The sequence below is a fragment of the Cryptomeria japonica genome, chromosome 6 (genome assembly GCF_030272615.1).
Source record: "Cryptomeria japonica chromosome 6, Sugi_1.0, whole genome shotgun sequence".
In the NCBI taxonomy this organism is placed as follows: domain Eukaryota; kingdom Viridiplantae; phylum Streptophyta; class Pinopsida; order Cupressales; family Cupressaceae; genus Cryptomeria; species Cryptomeria japonica.
In genome coordinates, this window is record NC_081410.1 from 310,683,569 (window position 1) to 310,706,904 (window position 23,336).

At 38.9% G+C, this 23,336-nt stretch overlaps 1 protein-coding gene across 2 annotated transcripts in view; it reads right to left on the reverse strand.

Moving 5' to 3' along the window:
- Positions 1-18,574, reverse strand: part of LOC131043834 (pentatricopeptide repeat-containing protein At3g12770) — a 101,758-nt gene extending 83,184 nt beyond the window's left edge. For both annotated transcript variants that reach the window (XM_057977076.2, XM_057977069.2), the window contains exons 1-2: positions 15,246-18,574; positions 14,929-15,049 (exon numbers count right to left, since the gene is read on the reverse strand). In XM_057977076.2, the coding sequence (XP_057833059.2) occupies positions 15,332-18,082 (2,751 nt within the window). In that variant the 5' untranslated portion in view covers positions 18,083-18,574 and the 3' untranslated portion in view covers positions 14,929-15,049; positions 15,246-15,331. The remainder of the gene's footprint in view (positions 1-14,928; positions 15,050-15,245) is intronic.
- Between the last annotated feature and the right edge of the window lie 4,762 nt (positions 18,575-23,336).

Consider the following 23,336-nt stretch of genomic DNA (forward strand, 5'->3'; position numbering starts at 1 on the left):
GAAGCCTGAATACATTTTGTAAACATGAAGCATGAGGCGTTAAGAGTATGTAAAACATGGAAGCAATACACGTTAAGTCATTTAAACACATGCAGGGCTTGAAATATACATGGAAGTATTGAAGTATAGACATAGGTAATGAATGTAGCAATATTCCCAGATACACGTAAAATATGAAGCGTGCACGTCACATGGAGGTGCAAGGCATGTATATGAAAACATACAGAGAAAACACTCTATGCACAAACCCAATACATCAAGCATATACATAAGACATGAGTCATACATACGAATACACATAAGGTGTAAATCCAAAGCACATAAGGCAAGAAGCATCTACGTAAAACATGGAGTATACATGAACGTACACAAGGCGTGAAGCATGTGTAATACAATTAAGGCATGCAACATACACGTGAAATACATGTAGTACATAAAGTACAGATTATACACTTGAATTTGCTTAAGTAGCATGAAGTTCACACATGAATTCACTTAAGTCAAGAAGCATATATATGAATACACATGGCGCATATAAATTCACTTAAGTCATAGAGCATGAAAAACACATGAATCATATATGGAAAAAATATGCAAATCATCCACAAGAATACACCCAAGGCATAAATCATTCGTAAGGCATGTCGACATGCATGCAAGGCATGAAGTGTACATGTTAGGGGTGAAGCAATAAATACACAGCAAACACGTAAAGCATGAAGCAATATTCTACATATCGGACATGTAGTGCAAAAGCATGAAGTTTGAAGGAGTACATATGTAAAAATTAAGTAGCATACATAAGGCATGAAACATAGATAGAGCATTCATGTAAAGCACAAAGTAATACACAAATATACTGAGGCATGAAGTATGCACATAAGACATGTAAAGCCTGAAACAGTATACCAATACATATAAGGTGCAAAATATATATAAGAAAAGCACTCATGGAGTGGATACATAAAGACACAAAGCATACATGCTGAAAAACATATCAAACATGAAGCATATATTAGGAAGGTGCGGGATGTAATCATGCCGAAAACATGACAGCATTAAGCAATCTCATAAGCATTCATATAAACATACAAATATAATGGAGCAATCATGTTGAAGACACATCAAGCATATAGTAAACACATAAATATTTGCAAGCCATGAGTATATATTAGAAAGAAATATACACAAGGCACATGAATACACTTAAAGCATGAAGTATACACTTAAGGCAATAAGTACACACGTAAAACATAAAGTATACACATAGGACATGGAGAATACGCATGAGTATACTTAAGGCAAGAAGCATTCATATGAAAGCACATGAAGTATACATTGTAATGTCCCTTAATTAAATGACCTTAAAATATCCTAATTATGGTGTTTCAGATCTTAGTTTAGGCGTTAAGAGAAAGTACCTCAACTTCTGCTGTAGTCAAACCTGCAAATAGAGTTAGAAACCACTGCAATTTACACTAGGGAATGTTTATATAAGGAGCTATAACATAAAGAGAGATTCATGTAGCAATATCAGAAACAGAGACATGAATTATGATAGTGGAGAAAATAATCATGTAGGGTGTCTTGTTCAACAAATCCCCCTACTCAATATTATCATGTAGGGTGCCTTATAGCAGTTCTCCCTACCCAATATTATTATGTAGAGTGCCTTAGAGCAGTTCTCCCTGATTTATATTTATTTACAGGGTGCCCTATCAGCAGTTCTCCCTGATTTATATTTAAAAAGTGCCATATCAGCAGTTCTCTCTTATTTATATTTACAGGGTGCCCTATCAGCAGTTCTCCCTGATTTATATTTATTTATAGGGTGCCCTGTCAGCAGTTCTCCCTGATTTATATTTACAGGGTGCCCTATCAGCAGTTCTCCCTGATTTATATTTATTTGCAGGGTGCCCTATCAGAACTAATAGTCAAATCAGAACTAAACTATTCACTTTTCTATTGTTTTGGCTCAACTTTGTGGACTGGTGCAAGTTTGCAATCGTGAACTAGACGTCTGCAAGCAAACTCAGCCCTTAATGTATATAAACTACTTTCTTACACGCTCTATCAAATGGTTGTTTGTTCTAACCTTTTCTCTTGATTAGAGACAAGAAATATTGAAAATTACCTTTGATAGGTTGTTGTGTGACCAAAGTCATGAGTGGACTATGCCTCAATCAACCCCTTGATTGTAAACAGTGATGAAGAACAGTATTAGACATGCATATGCTTCTATAATATTTGTGCAAATGCTAGATTCCTTTTAGTGGACCAATTGAAGTGCGAACATGCAAATAATATGTGAATAAGCTCTCAAACTCCTTGATTATAGAGTGAATGCACTAAGTTCTTTAAAAATTTAAATCCGAGGGCATAACACATCATACAAATTTGAGCTTGGTCGGCCTTGAGTAGAACAGATGAAGAGGATAAGTTGGCCGAATTTTGAAGTTTTTACTTTGAATTAAAGCGTGGTGAGTTCGCAACAGTGGGGATGAAACCCATGACTGCAAACTTGTCCCAAGACAAGCAAATGCTAAAATCAAGATAGGCATCTGTAATAAGGCATGGATAAGGTGGGTGCATATAAGTACGTGATCATTAGAATGTGACAAGGGTTTGGATACATGAGAATATGTAATATAGATAAGGGAGGAGCAAGGGACTCAAATATTTGTGAATTCAGAAATCTATAAGCTATCTCACCAAGCAAAGGGATGTGAAGCAAGTTTAAAATATTGTTAATTCTTGTAACGTCGGTCGTACTATTTCCGATGCATGAATTAATTACATGTTAACATATTCACGTTAACAATAAACAATGAATAAATATTGAATGAGGGTGGTTGCCACCGGTCACACCCCTTCTTGTTATCGGGCTGGGTTAAACGATTTATCATAAATCGCGATCAGTCAAGCAAATAATATGTTTGTTAACGTGCGGTGATATGATGAGTGGTATGTAGGAAGAGATGTGTCTTCCAACGTGGGAAGACATATTTCTTCTCTACGTACCCTCTCATTCATATATATAACATGCATACAATGGGAGGAGGACAATACCGAAATTGATAAGTGTTGTGCTTCCGTTCCATTCACACTACTGCAGTTCGAAGAAAATTTCAGACTATATCTTTATCTGTTCTAGCCTCTTGATCACAAAATTTAAATAAACTTAACATGGTCCAGAGTTAAGTTAAGGAAGATCAAATTAAATTTTGTAACGATCATATAGACCTTCACCCGGCTCTTAGTAGATCACATTCCTATAATACTAATGGTAACCGGAGTTAGGTTTGAAGATCGACTAGATGGAGCATCAAATTTTGTATCTTGGAAATTTAGGATCATGCTTATTTTGAAAGAAAATAAAATTGACTCCCATGTCAAAAGTGAAATTCCTGAACCCTCTAATGATACGGAGAAAATTCAGTGGAGCAAGGACAGTGAGAAGGCTCTTAAGATAATTGTGGATTCAGTGAGAGACCACATTGTGCCAGTTATTTCTAAATATGAGATGGCTTTTCAGATGTTCAAAACCCTAGCTGACATTTATGAAATCAACAACACTAGCAGGGCTCTCACCTTGAAGAATCAACTACACCATATAAAGATGAATAAAGGAGAGACAGTTACATCCTATTTCTTGAGGATCACTAAGCTTAGGGATCAACTATCCACTATTGGACATCTAGTAGACAACAAAGAACTTGCTATGATGGCCCTAAATGGACTTCCTACCTCGTGGGAATCGTTCATTCAAGGAATCAGTGCTCGTTCTAAATTTCCTAAGTTTGATAGATTGAAAACCAATTGCATTCAAGAGGAATCTCGGCTTGTCACAAGAGGAATAAAACAAAACAATGGTAATGAGGACATTCAAGTTCTAAACTCTAATTCCCACAAGAAAGGAAAGAAGAAGAACTTTAAGAGAAAGAGCGACAACGGCTCAAATGGAAAGGGATCTTCAAAGAAGAAGAGAGACATTTATGAAGTACAATGTTTCAGATGTGACCAATATGGGCACTATGCACTGAAGTGTCCAGACAGGATCAAGCAACAGGCTTCAATGGTAGAAGTTAAGAAAGGGAGTGATTCCGAGAGACTAGTCTTCTACTCAGCCCTCTCTAGTCAAGTCACCTCCAGTTCCAACACATGGGTGATTGACAGCAGAGCATCTCGACACATCACTCGATTTCGTGAGCACCTAGATACACTTGTGGAAAATTCAAATGAAGAAGTGACAATTTGGTGATGACTCAAATTATCCAGTTATGGAAATAGGAACCTGCAATATCAACCTAAAGTCAGGCATATCACTACAGCTGACTGGAGTTCTATTTGTACCTGGTATAAAGAGAAACCTTGTCTCAGTTTCTGCACTTGAAGATAAGGGTTACAGATTAACCTTTATGAAAGGAAAGGTACTTGCTTGGCCAAAGAACTCCACCATAAAGAAAGCCCACACCATTGGAGTAAGACAAGCGAGCCTCCACAGACTTTGCACCACTCCACCTCAAGCCTCGATTCATGAGACTCCAGATTTGAATGAACTTTGGCACAGAAGATTAGGGCACCTTCATTTCCATGCCCTACATAAGATAGAGAAGATGGTGATTGGCTTACCCAAGCTAAGTCACAGTTCTGAAGGAGCATGCAAGGGGTGTGCCTTGGGAAAGAATATTAAAGGGTCTTTCAATTCTAGCAACAATAAGTCCAAAAATGTATTAGAATTAGTTCATTCTGATTTATGTGGACCCATGTCTGTACCCTCCTTAGGAGGATTTTTATAATATGTAATATTTGTAGATGATTATTCTAGGAAGACCTGGATATATTTTCTGAGGTACAAAGAATCTGAAGAAATCCTTTCTAAATTTAAGGAATTCAAAGCTCTTGCAAAAAACATGACAGGTAAGAAAATCATAACCTTGAGAACAGACAATGGGGGGGAATACAAATCTGATATGTTTAAAGATTATTGTATAAATGTTGGGATTAAGAGGGAGTTAATTGTACCTTATAACCCACAACAAAATGGGGTAGCTGAAAGAAAGAATAGGACTATAGTAGAAGCTGCTAGGGCTATTTTGTTTGACCAAAATATAGAAACCTCATTTTGGGCTGAAGCATCTAGAACAGCTGTGTACATCCAAAATAGATGTCATCATTCTCTTCTTGATAATAAAACCCCTGAAGAAGCCTTTACTGGTAACAAACCTGACATAAGTCATCTCCGGATCTTTGGGTGTCCAGTCTATATTCATGTTCCCAAAGAAAAGAGATCAAAATTAGAACCTTCTGGAAAGAAAGGGGTATTTGTTGGGTACAGTGAAACCTCTAAGGCTTACAGAGTATACATAACTGGACAAAGGCAAATTGAACTAAGCAGAGATGTTATCTTTGAAGAAGACATAGCATTCAGGAGGTCCAAAAGCTCTAATGAATTAGAACACCAAGATCCTACTACAAGCATGGATGAGGATCCCACCCTTGAGATTCGGAGGGAGACCCCTGAAAACGCTGAGAATGAAGTTCAAGACTTACGTTTGGAAGAACATCATCCCGAAACTAGGAAGAGACCGCTTTGGGCTAAAAAGATGCTTCAAAAAGCGGAAAATTATGCTGCTCCAAAGGGGACCTTCAGAGAAAGTAAGAGACCTAACCTATTTTTCGGTTATGCTGCCTTGATGAGTGAGACCATTGATGTAGAACCTTCCAGTGTTGGAGATGCTCTCAAACATCAAGTTTGGAAAGATGCTATGTCAGAAGAGTATCAGTCAATTCTGAAAAAAGATGTCTGAGATATTGTGCCTAGGCCTAAAAGCAAATCTGTGGTATCTTCAAAATGGCTCTTCAAAATCAAACATGCAGCAAATGGCAGCATTGAGAAGCACAAAGCAAGGCTTGTTGCCAGAGGTTTCTCACAGAAAGAAGGTATTGACTATGAAGAAACATTTGCTCCTGTTGCCAGATACACTTCTGTCCAAGCAGTTTTGGCTATTGCAACATCTAAAGAATGGAAAGTCCATCAAATGGATGTTAAGACTCTTTTCTGAATGGTAAGATTGAAGAAGAAGTTTATTTGGAGCAACCTGAAGGTTTTGTGATTCATAAGGCTAAATCACATGTTTGCAGATTAAAGAAAGCCCTATATGGACTTAAACAGGCCCCCAAAGCATGGTATGAGAGAATTGATCACTATCTCTTGGAATTAGGGTTTTCCAAGAATGAAGCAGATCCAAATCTCTACTACAAAGTAATCAATGGTGAATCATTAATTCTTATTCTTTATGTTGATGATCTACTAATCACAGGAGAGGATTGTTGGCATTATGTGAACCGGTATGAGAACATAATGACATTGTATGTTGTCATTGATGTCAATATGTTGAAGATGTGAGAACCGGCATATGTGAGAACCGGTGTAACACTGTGAACCGGCATTTGTGTCAAAGTGAAGCGGTGTGTTTGTTCAAGGTGAACCGGCATATGGTTATGGGAACCGGCACATGGAAGCGTTGTCTGACTACCGGTTGGTAGTCTCAACTTCAGGGTTTCCCGTTGAAGTGCTTCAAGCTTGTGTGGCTCAACCGGTGACTTTGTGTGATGAGTTAGCATGGTAACGAAGAACAGATCGTGTTGCCATGTAAGCCTTGTGCGCGTGAAGGATCTTGCATGAAGGAGATTGTTCCTATCTACCTCGGGAATGTGCGAAGTCTGTAAAATGGTGATAATGTGTGATGGGTTATCAGCCGCCATGAAATCGGTGGAAATGGACGATGGAGAATGTCTTGAGATTGGATCAAGAACTGTTGCATTTAATGCAATGTGCTCAACGGTCAGGATTGAACCGTTTGAATTCCTTAACCTAACAGGTTTAGGGTTTAGGTTTATGCTACCGACCTATCTGTTTTCCTATAAGGTCGATGTTGTGTCTCTTTCTGAGGTTGTTGGCAAAAGTTGTGTGTGTGTATCCAAGAGAAGGGATACGTGATTCTTGCCAGACCAAAAGGAGAGAAGTGATACCTGCAGAGTGTAAGTGCAGAAGGTGAAGAGGAGCTTAAGCGGATCTACATTGGCATTGAGTGTTGTTACCAAATTATTGTAATACCTGTTGATCTCTAACCACTTCAACAGTTGAGAAATCCCTAACAGGGTAGCTTTAACAGGCTTGCTGTAAATCCTTTAACAGGGTGACTCAAAACCATTGAGTTCTTGAAATCCTCTGACAAGGTAACCTTTAACAGGGTTTAACCCTTAATGGGGTATTCTAGCCATCCCTTAACCGGGTGATCCCTAACAGGATCAGTTCCTAACAGAACCTATTGTATCAGTCTTTAACCGGACTAGGCTCCTAACAGAGCGGACTTCTAAAGAGTTCAAAAACAAGCTTGTGGGTATTCATCCCCATCGTGGCTTTTCCCTGTTGGGTTTCCATGTGAAAAATATGTGTGTTATGTGTGATGTCTTCTTCATGTGATGCTTTGTTGTTTTCTGTCAAGCGGTGAATCTTGTTGATCTAGTTGCTCATATGTATATCTTTGATGGTAGATTATATGTTCATGCATTAGGGTGAAAAGGAAATGAAGTGTTAGATTGTATGAGAAGATAAGTGTCAGCCGATTTATACTTGTCTCAGTTAATCTGGGTTTTGCCGGTTGTACTCTGTTTGAGGACCGGTGTCACTATTTGTCTGTCAATGCACAGTGTCTGCAGACAAACCGGTTCAAGAGTGTGTTTTTGTCTGTACTGATTCACCCCCCCCTCTCAGTATCGGTTGGGTACTACTCGTTCATCATTGTGTTATCAATTGGTATCAGAGCGTCCTCCAGGTCCTTTGTGTTATAAGCTTAACCGTTTGAGGTAAAGATCCCAGTCTAATGATGAAGAGGGAAGGTCCAAAGTTTAACAGAGAAAATTTCAATATATGGAAAGACAGAATGAAGATATACATCAGAAGCATGGGTGCTCAACACTGGAGCTATGTTGAGAATGCCTATGTTGCCCCTACCGGTACTCTCACCGATGACCAAAAGAGAGAGATATAGGAGAATGGGCAAGTCATGGAAGCCCTAATTAGTAGTTTATTTGACATTGAGTTTATTGATGTCCAAGATAAGGAAAATCCCAAAGAGGTATGGGATACTCTTGAAAATATCTATGGTGGTGATGAGCATATAAAACAAGCTAAGGAAGAAAGCCTTAGAGGGAAGTTTGAAGACATGCGGATGGTTGAAGGTGAGACCATTCAACAGTATGGAATAAGAATCAAAACCGTTGTTGGAGATATCAAGAGTGCAGGTGGTAAAATAGAAGATTCCACTGTGGTAAGCAAAGTCCTGAGATCCCTATTGTCGGTCTATGCAATAAGGGTTGCTGCTATTCAAGAGCTGAGATCAATAGACAAGACTAAGGTATCCCTAGACTCCATCATTGCAAAGTTGACAGCCTATGAGCTAAATAGTTTTGATGGCAGTGTACAAAAGACTGAATCAGCTTTTAAAGCTTCTGCAGTACCATCCAGAAAAGGAAAAGAAGCTAGCACTAGTGGTGAACCAAGACAGAGTAGAGAAATGGATGATGAGGAGATTCTAATGGCATTTGAAGCTCTCCTTGCCAGGAAACTTCCTAAAGGAACCGGCAAATACAGCGGTAAGCTACCTTTGAAATGTTTTTCCTGTAACCGGATAGGACATATTGCTGTAAACTGTCCTAATGGCGACAACAAGGACAAACCGGAAAGGTTCAAGAAATTCAAAAGAGGAAACCAGAGAAACTGTTTTGTGGCAGTTGATGAGGAATCAAAGGATGAAGAAAATGAAGATATTGTGTTTGTTGTTGTCAAGGAAGATGTGTCAGACAAGAAGGCTCTTGTCTCCCGGTTTGATAATTCCAATGAGTGGATCATTGACAGTGGCTGTTCTCACCATATGACTGGTGACCGGAGCAACTTTCTATCCTTGGAAGAGTATGATGGTGGTGTGGTTCGCTTTGGCAATGATGCACCATGCATGGTCAAAGGCAGAGGGTCTATCTCTCTGAATGGAAAGAGTAGTGCTGACAATGTGTATTGGGTTGATGGTCTCAGACACAACCTTCTAAGTGTTGCCCAGCTGAATGACAATGGCCTCACTCTGGAATTCAAGAATGGAGTTTGCAGAATCAAAGGAAAGAATGGTGAATTGGTGGCCACCGGCATGCAGACCAAAGGTAACCTATTTCAGCTAAATGCAAATATAAGTACATGTCTTATGGCTAAATTTGATGATAGCTGGATATGGCATAGGAGACTCTGCCATGTAAACTTTGATAACATTGTGAAGGCTAGTAAGATCAAGGCAGTTAGGGGGTTGCCGGTGCTAAGCAAACTGGATAATACCTTGTGCAGAGAGTGCCATTTGGGGAAAATGTTTTCCTCAACCTTTAAAGGTAAATCTTTCACTGCTGACAACTTGCTTGACCTTGTGCATACTGATTTGTGTGGTCCTATGAAAACTAGAAGTGTGCAGGGTGATAGGTACTTCATGATTATCACTAATGACTGCTCAAGAATGATGTGGGTCACATTCTTGAAAGACAAGTCTAAAGCCTTTGTAAAGTTCAAAGCTTTCAGAGCATTAGTGGAGAAGGAAAGCGGTAAAAGGATCAAGTGCCTGAGAACTGATCAAGGAGGGGAATTCACTTCCGGTGAATTCAACAAGTAATGTGAAGAACATGGCATCAAGAGGCAACTGTCTGCCCCCCGGACTCCACAGCAGAATGGCCTAGCAGAGAGGAATAACCGGACTGTAGTTGAAGCAGCTAGAACCATGTTGATTCAAGGAAAGGTAACTCACACCTTTTGGAGAGAAGCGGTGAGCACTGCAGTCTACACAATGAACCGGGTACTCATCAAGAAAGGTAAGGATAAAACTCCTTATGAGTATTGGACGGGTAAGACACCTGTGGTTAGCTACTTTAGAGTGTTTGGTAGCAAATGTTACATCAAGAGGAGTGAACACCAGAGCAAATTTGATGCGAAATGTGATGAGGGAATATTCCTAAGATATTCCACCAAGAGAAAAGCTCTCAAGTGTTTCAACAATAGGACTCAGAGAATTATGGAAAGCATCAATGTAAGAGTTGATGAAACCTATGAGAAAACTGAGGAAACCGGTAGTGAGCAAGTGGTAAATGAACCGGTTGTAACATTCTGGGAACCGGTTGTCAATCAACCAAGTACCAGTAACAATGTTCCTACACCGGTAGATGTAGATGCTGATACTGATGGAGATGAGGATGAAGAAGAAAAGCAAGAGGAATCCATTAAGACCATTCCTCAGTATGTCAAGCTGAATCATGATCCTAAGCAGATCATAGGAGATAAGGATGCAGGAATCCTTACAAGAAGAAAGGTTAGAGAAAACTCATGTATGATCTCTGAATTTGAGCCTAAATCATTCAAAGAGGCCCATAAAGATGAAGATTGGATCAAGGCAATGGAAGAGGAACTTGACGAGATAAAGAAAAATGGTACATGGTCTTTGGTACCCAGATCGGAGCATAAAAATGTCATTGGTACCAAATGGGTTTTCAAAAATACGCTGAATGAGGGTGGCATAGTGATTAGGAACAAAGCTAGATTGGTGTGCAAAGGATATGCTCAAGAAGAAGGAGAAGACTATGGAGAAACCTTTGCTCCTGTAGCCAGATTGGAAGGAGTCTGTATACTTCTTGCACATGCAGCTTTTAAAGGTTTCAAAGCATATCAAATGGATGTAAAATCTGCATTCCTAAATGGAGTACTTGAAGAGGAGGTGTATATTGAGCAACCAGATGGGTTTGCCCTATCTGAAGACAATGACATGGTATGTAGGCTACATAAAGCCTTATATGGTCTAAAGCAAACACCTAGAGCATGGTATGAACGTCTGCATTCCCATCTTGTGAAGATTAGATTTGAGAGAACAAGTGAAGATAGCAATATCTACTTGAAGTCTGAAGGTGATCAGATCCTGATCTGTGAGGTATTTGTTGATGACATTATCTTTGGTGGAGATGACAAGATGAGTCATGAGTTTGCAGATGAGATGAAGAAAGAGTTTGAAATGTCACTCATAGGGGAGATTAAATTCTTCATTGGACTGCAGATCCAGCAGATGAAGGATGGAATCTTTATCACTCAGTCCAAGTATGTCAAGAGGTGTTGAAGACCTTTGGCATGGAAGATAGCAAACCGGTTGGTACTCCGATGGTGACCAGTTGTAAACTATCCAAAGAAGATGACTCAGAATTGGTTGATGAGAAGGAATACCAATCAATGATTGGTAAGTTGCATTATGTAGTACATAGCAGACTGGATATTGAACATGCAGTTGGCATTACTGCAAGATTCCAGAAAAGCCCAAGAGAATCTCACTTGGTTGCAGTCAAGCGGATTCTTAGGTATCTGAAGGGAACTGTTGACTATGGATTGTGGTATCCTTATAGCAAGGATTTCAACTTGAAAGTATACATAGATGTTGATTGGGCAAGCAATATAGATGACCGGAAAAGCACAACCGGTGGTGCATTCTTTCTCGGTGGTAGACTAGTCTCATGGATGAGTAAGAAGCAGAGTTGTATCTCTCAGTCTACAGCGGACGCAGAGTATGTTGCAGCTTTTATGAACTGCACTCAGACAATTTGGATGAAGCATGTATTAAATGGCTTCAAAGTTCCTGTATCTGAACCGGTAAGTATATTTTGTGACAATACTAGTGCAATTAATATCTCCAAGAATCCGGTTTTACATTCTAGAAACAAGCACTTTGAGCTTAAGTATCATTTCTTGAGGGAAAAGGTTCAGAACAAAGAGATTGCACTGGAACATGTTTCCAGTTAGGAGCAATTAGCAGACATATTCACCAAGCCTCTCCCAAAGGCTACATTTATGTACTTAAGGGGTGAATTAGAGGTGTTGCCCCTTCAGGAGGTAAACTAAAGGTATATGCTCCACATCAGTTAGGTATTGCATAGTCAAATTTTTCTTCAGGATTGATGTGTTGAAGGATGCTCCTCCTCAGGGGGAGCAGCATAATGGAACAGGGAAGCTTGTGCCTCCACTTTGGCATTGTTGTCAAAGGGGGAGAAGATGTGAAGCGGAGAAGATATCTGCAGCAATTGGGAGAGAAGATGTGAAGCGGAGAGATATCTTTGTATATTGCCATCAATGTCAAAGGGGGAGATTGTTGGCATTATGTGAACCGGTATGAGAACATAATGACATTGTATGTTGTCATTGATGTCAATATGCTGAAGAGGTGAAAACCGGCATATGTGAGAACCGGTGTAACACTGTGAACCGGCATTTGTGTCAAAGTGAAGTAGTGTGTTTGTTCAAGGTGAACCGGCATATGGTTGTGGGAACCGGCACATGGAAGCGTTGTATGACTACCGGTTGGTAGTCTCAACTTCAAGATTTCCAGTTGAAGTCCTTCAAGCCTATGTGGCTCAACCAGTGACTTTGTGTGATGAGTTAGCATGGTAACGAAGAACAGATCGTGTTGCCATGTAAGCCTTGTGCGCGTGAAGGATCTTGCATGAAGGAGATTGTTCCTATCTACCTCGGGAATGTGCGAAGTCTGTAAAATGGTGATAATGTGTGATGGGTTATCAGCCGCCATGAAATCAGTGGAAATGGACGATGGAGAATATCTTGAGATTGGATCAAGAACTGTTACATTTAATGCAGTGTGCTCAACGGTCAGGATTGAACCGTTTGAATTCCTTAACCTAACAGGTTTAGGGTTTAGGGTTTATGCTACCGATCTATCTGTTTTCCTATAAGGTCAATGTTGTGTCTCTTTCTGAGGTTGTTGGCAAAAGTTGTGTGTGTGTATCCAAGATAAGGGATACGTGATTCTTGCCAGACCAAAAGGAGAGAAGTGATACCTGCAGAGTGTAAGTGCAGAAGGTGAAGAGGAGCTTAAGCGGATCTACATTGGCATTGAGTGTTGTTACCAAATTATTGTAATACCTGTTGATCTCTAACCACTTCAACAGTTGAGAAATCCCTAACAGGGTAGCTTTAACAGGCTTGCTGTAAATCCTTTAACAGGGTGACTCAAAACCATTGAGTTCTTGAAATCCTCTGACAAGGTAACCTTTAACAGGGTTTAACCCTTAATGGGGTATTCTAGCCATCCCTTAACCGGGTGATCCCTAACAGGATCAGTTCCTAACAGAACCTATTGTATCAGTCTTTAACCGGACTAGGCTCCTAACAGAGCGGACTTCTAAAGAGTTCAAAAACAAGCTTGTGGGTATTCATCCCCATCATGGCTTTTCCCTGTTGGGTTTCCATGTGAAAAATATGTGTGTTATGTGTGATGTCTTCTTCATGTGATGCTTTGTTGTTTTCTGTCAAGCGGTGAATCTTGTTGATCTAGTTGCTCATATGTATATCTTTGATGGTAGATTACCTGTTCATGCATTAGGGTGAAAAGGAAATGAAGTGTTAGATTGTATGAGAAGATAAGTGTCAGCCGGTTTATGCTCGTCTCAGTTATTCTGGGTTTTGCCGGTTGTACTCTGTTTGAGGACCGGTGTCACTGTTTGTCTGTCAATGCATAGTGTCTGCAGACAAACCGGTTCAAGAGTGTGTTTTTGTCTGTACTGATTCACCCCCCCCCCTCTCAGTACCGGTTGGGTACTACTCGTTCATCATTGTGTTATCAAGGATAATCGTATTTCTCGGTGTAAGAAAGAATTAGCCTCTGAGTTTGATATGAAGGATTTAGGAATTCTTCACTACTTCCTTGGATTGGAAGTTTGGCAGCAGGCAGATGGTATAATCCTTAATCAGGGAAAATACACCATTGATATACTCAAGAGATTTGGAATGATGGATTGTAGATCCATGACCACACCTATGGAGACAAATCTGCACAAGCTAAAGGAAGCAACTGCAGAATCAGAGTTTGCAGATCCTACATTTATCTATCTTGATGGATATCATGAGACTTGATATCTGTGGACATGTCATGATAGTATATATCTCTGAGACATTATAGTAGATATCAGTTGGTTGATATCATTAAATAAACCATAATTATGATAGAGATCTTCATGGTGAATATTATGGACATAATATTCGTGGACATACCATGAATCATTATCAGTATGGTGGGCATCATGTGACTCGATGTCAGTGCACATACCTTACTTGATAACTATGAGTTATGGTGAGTATCATGAGACTTGATATTCATTGCTGAACCATATCTCTAAATATCACTATGGTGTGATATCTCTTCTCTTCACAATCAATGGATGAATTATGTTGTTTTCCTCGAACATGAAATATGTCCTCCCTAGCTAAGAGGGAGTGTTAATTCTTGTAACACCGGTCATACTATTTCCGATGCATGAATTAAATACATGTTAACATATTCACGTTAACAATAAACAATGAATAAATATCGAATGAGGGTGGTTGCCACCGGTCACACCCCTTCTTGTTATCGGGCTGGGTTAAACGATTTATCATAAATCGCGATCAGTCAAGCAAATAATATGTTTGTTAACGTGCGGTGATATGATGAGTGGTACGTAGGAAGAGATGTGTCTTCCCACGTGGGAAGACACATCTCTTCCTACGTACCCTCTCATTCATATATATAACATGCATACAATGGGAGGAGAACAATACCGAAATTGATAAGTGTTGTGCTTCCATTTCATTCACACTACTGCAGTTGGAAGAAAATTTCAGACTATATCTTCATCTGTTCTACCCTCTTGATCACAGAATTTAAATAAACTTAACAAATATCTAACCATAAAGGAGACAAAATCTACAATCTAGAAAGTGTAACTTAATCTCAAATGCTCAACCTGACATAAGAAAAAGAATACAGTTAATCCAAACAAAAGAAGTGAAGAATATTGGGAGCCTACCTCTCTTTCATTCCCTGTTGATCAAGCATCTTTCCAATTACTAGAAGTGTTCCTTGCCTTTCACTTTTTCCCATTCTCCACCTCTTCTTCCAGCTTTTGATTTCATACATAAGCAGGTTTCCTGAAAACATATCAATGAAACATCCATGTTATCATAAAAGCAGGCCTTTGACTAATACCCCAACAGTGTATAGAAACAGTGATCTACATTGCACTCCCTGCAGCTAATTTTATGCAGTCAACAGAATGGCTTAGATTACCAAATACTCGATAAAAGAAAAAAAAAAAAAAAACATTCTAAAAACTGAAAATAAAACCTTATCCCTTCATTATTACTGCAGGTCTGACATGGTGCCCATCATCATAGTGCAAGTCTATTTTTCAGATATTCTTTCATTTAGCATCACCAATAATCTTCGCAAGAACATTGTCCCTGTTTAAAATGATGGAAACGGTTTGCATCTCGCACAACAATTTCTCTTCTGACAATCTTGGAGATAAATTTCGTTGCGGTGTGGCAATCAGCACATACTCGAAGGTTCTTAACAACTCTAATAGGTGTTCCATGAGGTGTTTTTAACAAACCAAATGCAATTGCCAACTTTTCACTATGGTGGGAGAGAAATAATTCTTTTTCCTCCTCTTCCACATCATTAAGTGAATGTCTTGAATCCGGAAAATACCCTGCTGCCTTCATTTCCCAAGCCAATTCCTCCAACTTTGCATAGATCTCCTGTGTCTGTGGATGTGATCTATCTCCGACACAAAAAACATGTACTTTTTTATCACCTCCAATCCAACTACACCCAGGGATCTTTTTAATTCCTCTATCTTTCATTAATCTCCTTAGCATTTCAACTTCATTCCTCCAACCAGCTTCTGCATATATGTTTGAGAGAAGAACATAAGTCGCAGCATTTTTAGGATCCAAATCAAAAAGCAGCATCCCTGTAAATACTCCTAAGCCTATATTCCTATGCGATCTACAGGCACCAAGAAAACACATCCACACAACCACCACAGGTTTAACTGGCATCTTAATGATAAAGTTCAGGGTGTTCTCAAGATATCCAGCGCGGGCAAGAAGGTCAACCATGCACACATAATGATCAACTGTAGGTGTAATGCAATAAAGGTTACTTATGTGATTGAAGTATGTGCAGCCCTCATCCACTAAACCAGCATGGCTGCATGCAAATAGAACACAAGAAAAGCTTACGATGTCAGGATACGTCTGAGAGTGCTTCATTAATTCAAAGATTTTGAGAGCATCCTTGCAAAATCCATTTTGTGCATATCCTGCAATCATGGCATTCCATGAAACCACATTCCTTTGAGGCATTTTGTCAAACAGTTCTCGTGCCTTGTCTATGCTTCCACATTTTGCATACATGTCTACCAGGGCATTTGCAACTACAACATCTGACAAAAGCACCCCTTCAGTTATGCTTTGATGGATGTCCATACCCTGTTCCAAGGCTCCAATTTTGGCACAGGCTGGGAGGATGCTGGCAAAGGTTCTGGAATCTGGCTTTACACCTGCCAATTGCATTTGCTTGAAACTTTCTAAAGCCTTTTCAACAAGCCCATTCTGAGCATATCCTAAAATCATAGCATTCCATGAGACCACATTCCTTTGAGGCATTCTGTCAAACACTTCACATGCCTTGTCTATTTTTCCACATTTTGCATACATGTCTACCAGGGCACTTGCAACTACAACGTCTGACAAAAATCCCCCTTCTGTTATGCTTTGATGGATGTCAATACCTTGTTCCAGAGCTCCCGTTTTGGCACAAGCTGGAAGGATGCTGGCAAAGGTTGTGGAATCTAGCTTTACGCCTGCCAATTGCATTTGCTTGAAACTTTCTAGAGCCTTTTCAACAAGCCCATTTTGCACATATCCTACAATGATTGCATTCCATGAGATGACATCTCTTTGAGGCATTTTGTCAAACAATTCACGTGCCTTGTGCATGCTTCCACATTTTGCATAAATATCTACTAGAGCATTTCCAACTATAATATCTGAAAAAAGTTCACTTTCAATTATGCTTTGATGGATGGCTGTACCCAATTCCAAAGCTCCCATTTTGGCACAGGCAGGGAGGATGCTGGCAAAGGTTGTGGAGTTTGGTTTTACACCTGCCAATTGCATTTGCTTGAAACTTTCTAAAGCCTTTTCAACGAGCCCATTCTGTGCATACCCTACAATCATGGCATTCCATGAAACCACATTTCTTTGAGACATTTCATCAAAAATTACACATGCTTTTCCTATGCTTCCACATTTTGCATACATGTCTACCAGGGCACTTGCAACTACAACATCCAGCAAAAGCCCCCCTTCCGTTACGCTTCGATGGATGTCTATACCCTGTTCCAAACCACCCATTTTGGCACAGGCAGGTAGGATGCTGGCAAAGGATGTGGAATTTGGCTTGACACCTGTCAATTGCATTTGCTTGAAAGTTTCTAAAGCCTTTTCAACAAACCCATTTTGTGCATAGCCTACAATCATTGCATTCCATGAGAAGACATCTTTTTTAGGAATACTGTCAAACAATTCACGTGCCCTGTCTATGTTTCCACATTTTGCATACATGTCTGCCAGGGCAGTTGCAACTACAACATCTGACAAAATTTCTCTATCTTTTATGCTTTGATGGATGTCCATACCCTGTTCGAAATTTCCCATTTTGGCACATGCTGGGAGTACGCTGGCAAATGTGAAACGATCCGGTTGGAGACCTGTTTGTTGCATTTGGTAAAATAATGTGACTGCCTCGTGAGGATACCCATGTCTTCGGTATGCTGTAATAACCGTATTCCATGAGACGCGATTTCGTTTTTTCATCTGATCAAACACTTTACGAGCATCTCCCAAACTTCCGCACTTCACATACATGCTAATAAGCTTATTCTGAAAAGTTGTGCATGTAGCAAATGCAAATATCCTGTGAGCGATGAAAGAGTGGACTTTTTTCCCTTTTGAAAAGGTGTTCTTGAGAATGCAGGTCTCTAATAATTGAAGATATGTAGAGGAGTCTCCAGGTGAAATATGTGTAGTAAGCAGAATATGCAGCGCCTCCTTCAACTTGCCCTCTCTACACAATGCTGTGAGATTGAGATGAGGGGTGGCTAGCAATGGCATTTTATGACTAATTGGAGCAAGGAAAATGTGCACTGTTATTCAATCTATGTTGGTAAGCCTGGGAGCATTTTCATTGGATTGCTTAAGTGCGGTATGTAATACAGATATCATTCCTCCACACTTATGATTCCTTTTGCTCACACCACACTACATTTATTGAAGTTGCTGAGAGGTTACTGGTATTTATTTATCAAACCAACCGCTGAGGCAACATCATACAACACGAACTATAACACTCCTCTACACCACCTTTGCTTGCGGATTAGGCACCATCATGAACAGTTTTGAACATTTTTTAGCATGGGATATTATTGAAATTTTCTGAATAACATCAGCTTGTAAAGCGATAAGAGAAGATCGCATTTCACGCTTGTTTCGAATCTGATAATGGAGTGATCTTCCGTCTGCTAGTAGACTATTTCTCATTTCCATATCATTTGTTTGTTGTTGCCAGGGTTTGGAGCTTTGATTGCATTGCGTACATTATGATAGAGCTCTATCTTTACATCATGAATTATCATGGCCTTGACATATATTCATGCTTTCCTCATTGATTTTGCCATGTTCATATCCATTAGGATTCAAAAACACTTAATTACAATTAATCTCAAAGTTAAAACATCAATATCATATGAAATCTTTTTAGCAGAAGCAAAACACCTAATTATAATTAATCTCAAAGTTAAAACATCAATCTCATATGAAATCTTTTTAGCGGAAGCAGTACTTTTCTGTTGGAGGCTTCAGCAATAATCAGGGTAATACCGATGAGGAAATAAAAAAGTTGGTCATAGGAAAGTTTCAAATTGCCATGTGGAATAATTGTATTGGTCGAAAAAAGGCATACTACATCAAAGAGTTTAACCCAACTTGGGATCACGGGAGAAAGCATACTTAGGCGTAGTTATTAAAGGAAAGGCAAGGTTGTTAGTGGCTCAATTAAAGACAGGTTCGCATCATCTCAAGTGTGAAACGAGTAGATGGAAAAGGCCCAAAGAGCTATGGGAAGAGAGAATTGGCTTGTTCTGCAAGATGGGTGCAATTGAGACCGAATGACATTTTTTCAGTGAGTGCACAACTTATGATGATATTCGTGCTCAGTACGAGATCATCTTGAAGAGCGACAACATGCATCATTTATTTGGCGAGGATAAGATCAATCAGACTGCTAGTTTTCTAGTCAAGATTCATAGCAGGAGATCTGACATGGAAAAGAATATGAAATTATCTTAGGTTGTGACTTCCTGAACCCACAAACCGATCGGTCTTGTGGACGTTAGTAAAATCATTCATTCATTCATACAATTTGCTAACATGTGATCTATTCAATTAGGGTATTCTATCATACCAATCATATTATCTATGAAAGCTTTATACCTACATCACCATGTGTTATTTGTTCATTTCAAATATATATTTTTATTACATTTCTATATGAGTATTATATGTTACATTAACATTGCGCACATTACCTTCACATAATATATTTTTCATCATAGTCATTATGGAGACTATATATGCAATATATGTTTATTTTTGACAATATTTTTCATATAATAAAGTGTACATTTTTTAGTTTGTCATAGACAAGGAATACTTATGCATTCACCCAAATCTATTAATGTCAAAACATGAACCAATGACAACCAAGAATTAAAATAGTTTGACCAATTTTCTTAATGTCTATAGTTTTTCTTTTTTTTTTTCAAAATACACAAATCGTTTTATCTATTATTCTATTGGATAATAGTACTTTAGAGTAGTCTAAAGTCTTATTAGTATGATGTAAGCATTTGGTTATTCATTGAAAAAAAAATTGGCATTTTCATACACTAGTAGTTTATAATAGTATTTTACAAAATTGTCACTATTACATAATAGTAACTATTTTGTCATATTTATATTGATAATGCAATAATTGATAAAGCCATTTGATTTTTTTTATCTTTAAAATCATTTGATTTTTAATAATAACTTTAAAAGTATATAAAATTATAAATATCAAATATATTATGAAATTAAATGTGTAGCTATAATTAATCTATTAATATAATGATGAGATGGTAATTTCTTATATGATATTATATAAAAAACAAAATTATTAGATGATAATATAATAATTAATATATAATGTAATATAAATTATACATGTTAATAAAATAATTATAATACATTAATTATATATAAATTAAATATACTTAAATAATTAATACTTATTATTATGTATAACCATTAATCATAAATAATATAATAATTATTATAAGTAATAATAAATGTTATTAATAATAAATATTATAATAAATATTTCTATATTTATTATTATTATTATAAATATTAATTATTGCATATATAATTATGCATGATGCTAGTTTTCATAATTATTATGTTTATTAATTAAAATAATAGTTATATATCTTTTATAATTAAGTATTAATTAATTTTATTTTATTGATTGAGAATTATTGTGCATAGAGCTTTAACTTTAATTTGACACTCTTCACAAAACCTCTACAACACATATCTAGTTTTTTAACACATCATAGATAGTGACAAGAACCATATGTAGTGCATTTTTTGTTAAATATATTTTTATTTAGTGTATTTTTTGATGAATAGGCCTTCTCTATTAGAAAATAATATTAAAGTACATATTCACAAAAAAGGTTGGGGGATACAAGATCACCCCATGGGAGTCAAACAGCAAGAAGTTGGAGCCGAAAAATAAAGTTATTCATCAAAAAAAAACTTCCTCAAGCAGCTAAAGCAGTGGCAGCTGAGAGGGGAGGATCTTGATCATCTTTCTTGTCCCATACATCAGCGAGGCCAGGAGTCGGGTCCGGCACGGACCATCCATCTTCAAGGTTTTTTTGTTCTTCTCCTTCTTCCTGCCTGGGAGGCAAAATAGCCAGAGCCAGGCGAGGAAATTTAGAGGTGGAGGCAGCAAGCCACCCAAAACCATCACCGACAGCAAGAGCCAAAGTAACAGGAGTAGCAGAAGGCCCCCCCAAGGCAGAGCCACGACGCGAAGGAGAAGTCGAGCGGCGCCTCCACGCATCGTCTCCCCCACCAAAGGAGTGGCGAGGAACTTGGAACCGCAGGGTCTGAGCGCATCGGGAGAGGAGCTTCGGCCACGGCGAAGGAGTGGGGTCGGTAGAAACAGAATCTGGCGGCACTCTAGCAACCGCACAAGGGGCATTGCCCCAATGCTGAAGGAGCTCCTATAAGTGCCCCACCTGAAGAGCCACTTTATCGACTTGAACCTAAATCAACATTAATACATTATTACATATGCAAGCTTTAGCATGGAGCAAAACATTAGTATCCAAAGAGTCGTGAGTGAAAAGAACAACATTTCTATCTTTCCAAAGAGTAAATAGGATCTCCATTATGAAAGCATGTCATGTCTGGGAGAACTTGAAGGGGATTCTAGGCGAATCTCCCAAAAGAGCCATATGCCAAGAAAAGGGCTTAGGCCAAAAAGGCCGAAAGAAATCATGGATCCAGCTCCAATACTGTTGAGCTCTTCTACAAAACCAAAAAATGTGCATAAAAGTTTCTGGATGCCCACAAAAAGGGCACTAGGGATCAGGAACCCCCAAATGTTTAAGTCTAGAACCCAAAGGAAACCCTTGAAAAAGAACATGCCAAGCAAAGTGTGCAATCTTGGGTTCAGTGGTGGCGAACCAAACAAAAAGAAACCTGAGTCTCCAGGATTTTTGAGAAGACTGCAAATGCCACCGCTGGTTAAGAATATGGACCATAGGCAAATGGGGCACCAACCAAAGATAACCCATTTTGGGTTTGTAGCTGGTGAAAGGAGTCCAAGGATACCACTTCCAATCCTTCCACCAAGGTCTGACAGATTGAATGCCAAGCTTATGTAACAGATGTGAGGGTAAGGCCAAAACCAAAAGGTCATAAGTCTGTCAATCAGGTCGAGATAGACAAAACTGGACCTGGAGGTCATCCCATGATCGAAGACTGATAGAAACTCTGGAAAAAGGGTCCTTAGGTGTTTGAATGTCGCGTTTGTGAAAATGCAGATTACTAACACCCTGGATTTTGGCCAGTGGGAACCCTTGCACCTAAAAAAGAGGTGACCACCAGAGGTTATGTTGATTCATGGAGATCACATCATGAAAACCATCACCCGCCCACCGAAGCCAAGTCTTAATAGCTTCCCAAGCATGTCAGATGCTTTTAACAACAAAAGTACCCTACATCTGAACTGAGTCTTTCATAATGAGAAGGGTTTGAAAACCAATCCCCTCCCAAGCTGGCCTATTGGCAGGAAAACCCGAAGAAATGAAATGTCAAAGAAGGATTTTCCAAGCCTCATCACCAAATAAGGCTCTGATGATCCATTTAGCACATAAAGCAAGCCCTTGTTTCTGGGTAGAAATAAGGTCTAGCCCTCTCGACTCCTTGGGAAGGAAACAATACTCCCAAGCGACTCTGTGAAAACCTTGATGGTTGGAACCAGAGGCCCAAAGAAAATCCCACAAAAGTCTTTCCAACTTCGTGTAAGAGGCCTTGGAAGGAGCCCAACATGAAGACTAATAGACATGAGTGGCAGCCAAAACCTTCAAACAAATTTGGAATTTGCCAGCCAAAGAGTGAGGCTTGGTTATCCAATAGGCTATTTTTTTCTCAATCTTGGCTAAAACGACATTCCAAAGATCCATAGGTGAAGCTTGAAAGGCAAAAGGAATGCCCAGAAAGCGAAAAATTTTGCCATGATGAAGCCATTTCCAGCCATATTGAAGCATCCAAGGTGGGGCGGGAAGAAAAGACTACCTATAACATTGTCTCTTGTGCCATTGAATGGCCAAGCCAGAAGCCAAGCAAAAAGTTTCCAGACATTGAAGAGTGGCCTGAACATTATCTTCTTCCTCAATGAGAATGAGAAAGGAGTAATCCGCAAAATGACCATTAACAAGTTGAGAAGGTGACTTGGGCAGGGAGATTCCACGAACACATCTAGCAAAAATGGTGTTAGCAAGCAAGTACCCAAAACCCTCCGCTGCAAGAACATATAAGGCAAGAGCTAGAGGATAGCCCTAGCGAATTGATTTGAAAAGACCAAAATCCTCAGACTGACGGCCATTGATGGTGATGTAGGTGTTAGCTTTGAATGCATTAGTATATTTTGAGAATCTATTCATATGAATTTTGTTATACATCACCTTATCGTGCAAAAAATAACAAAATAATTCCAAATTATTATTATTATTATTATTATTATTTCATAAAT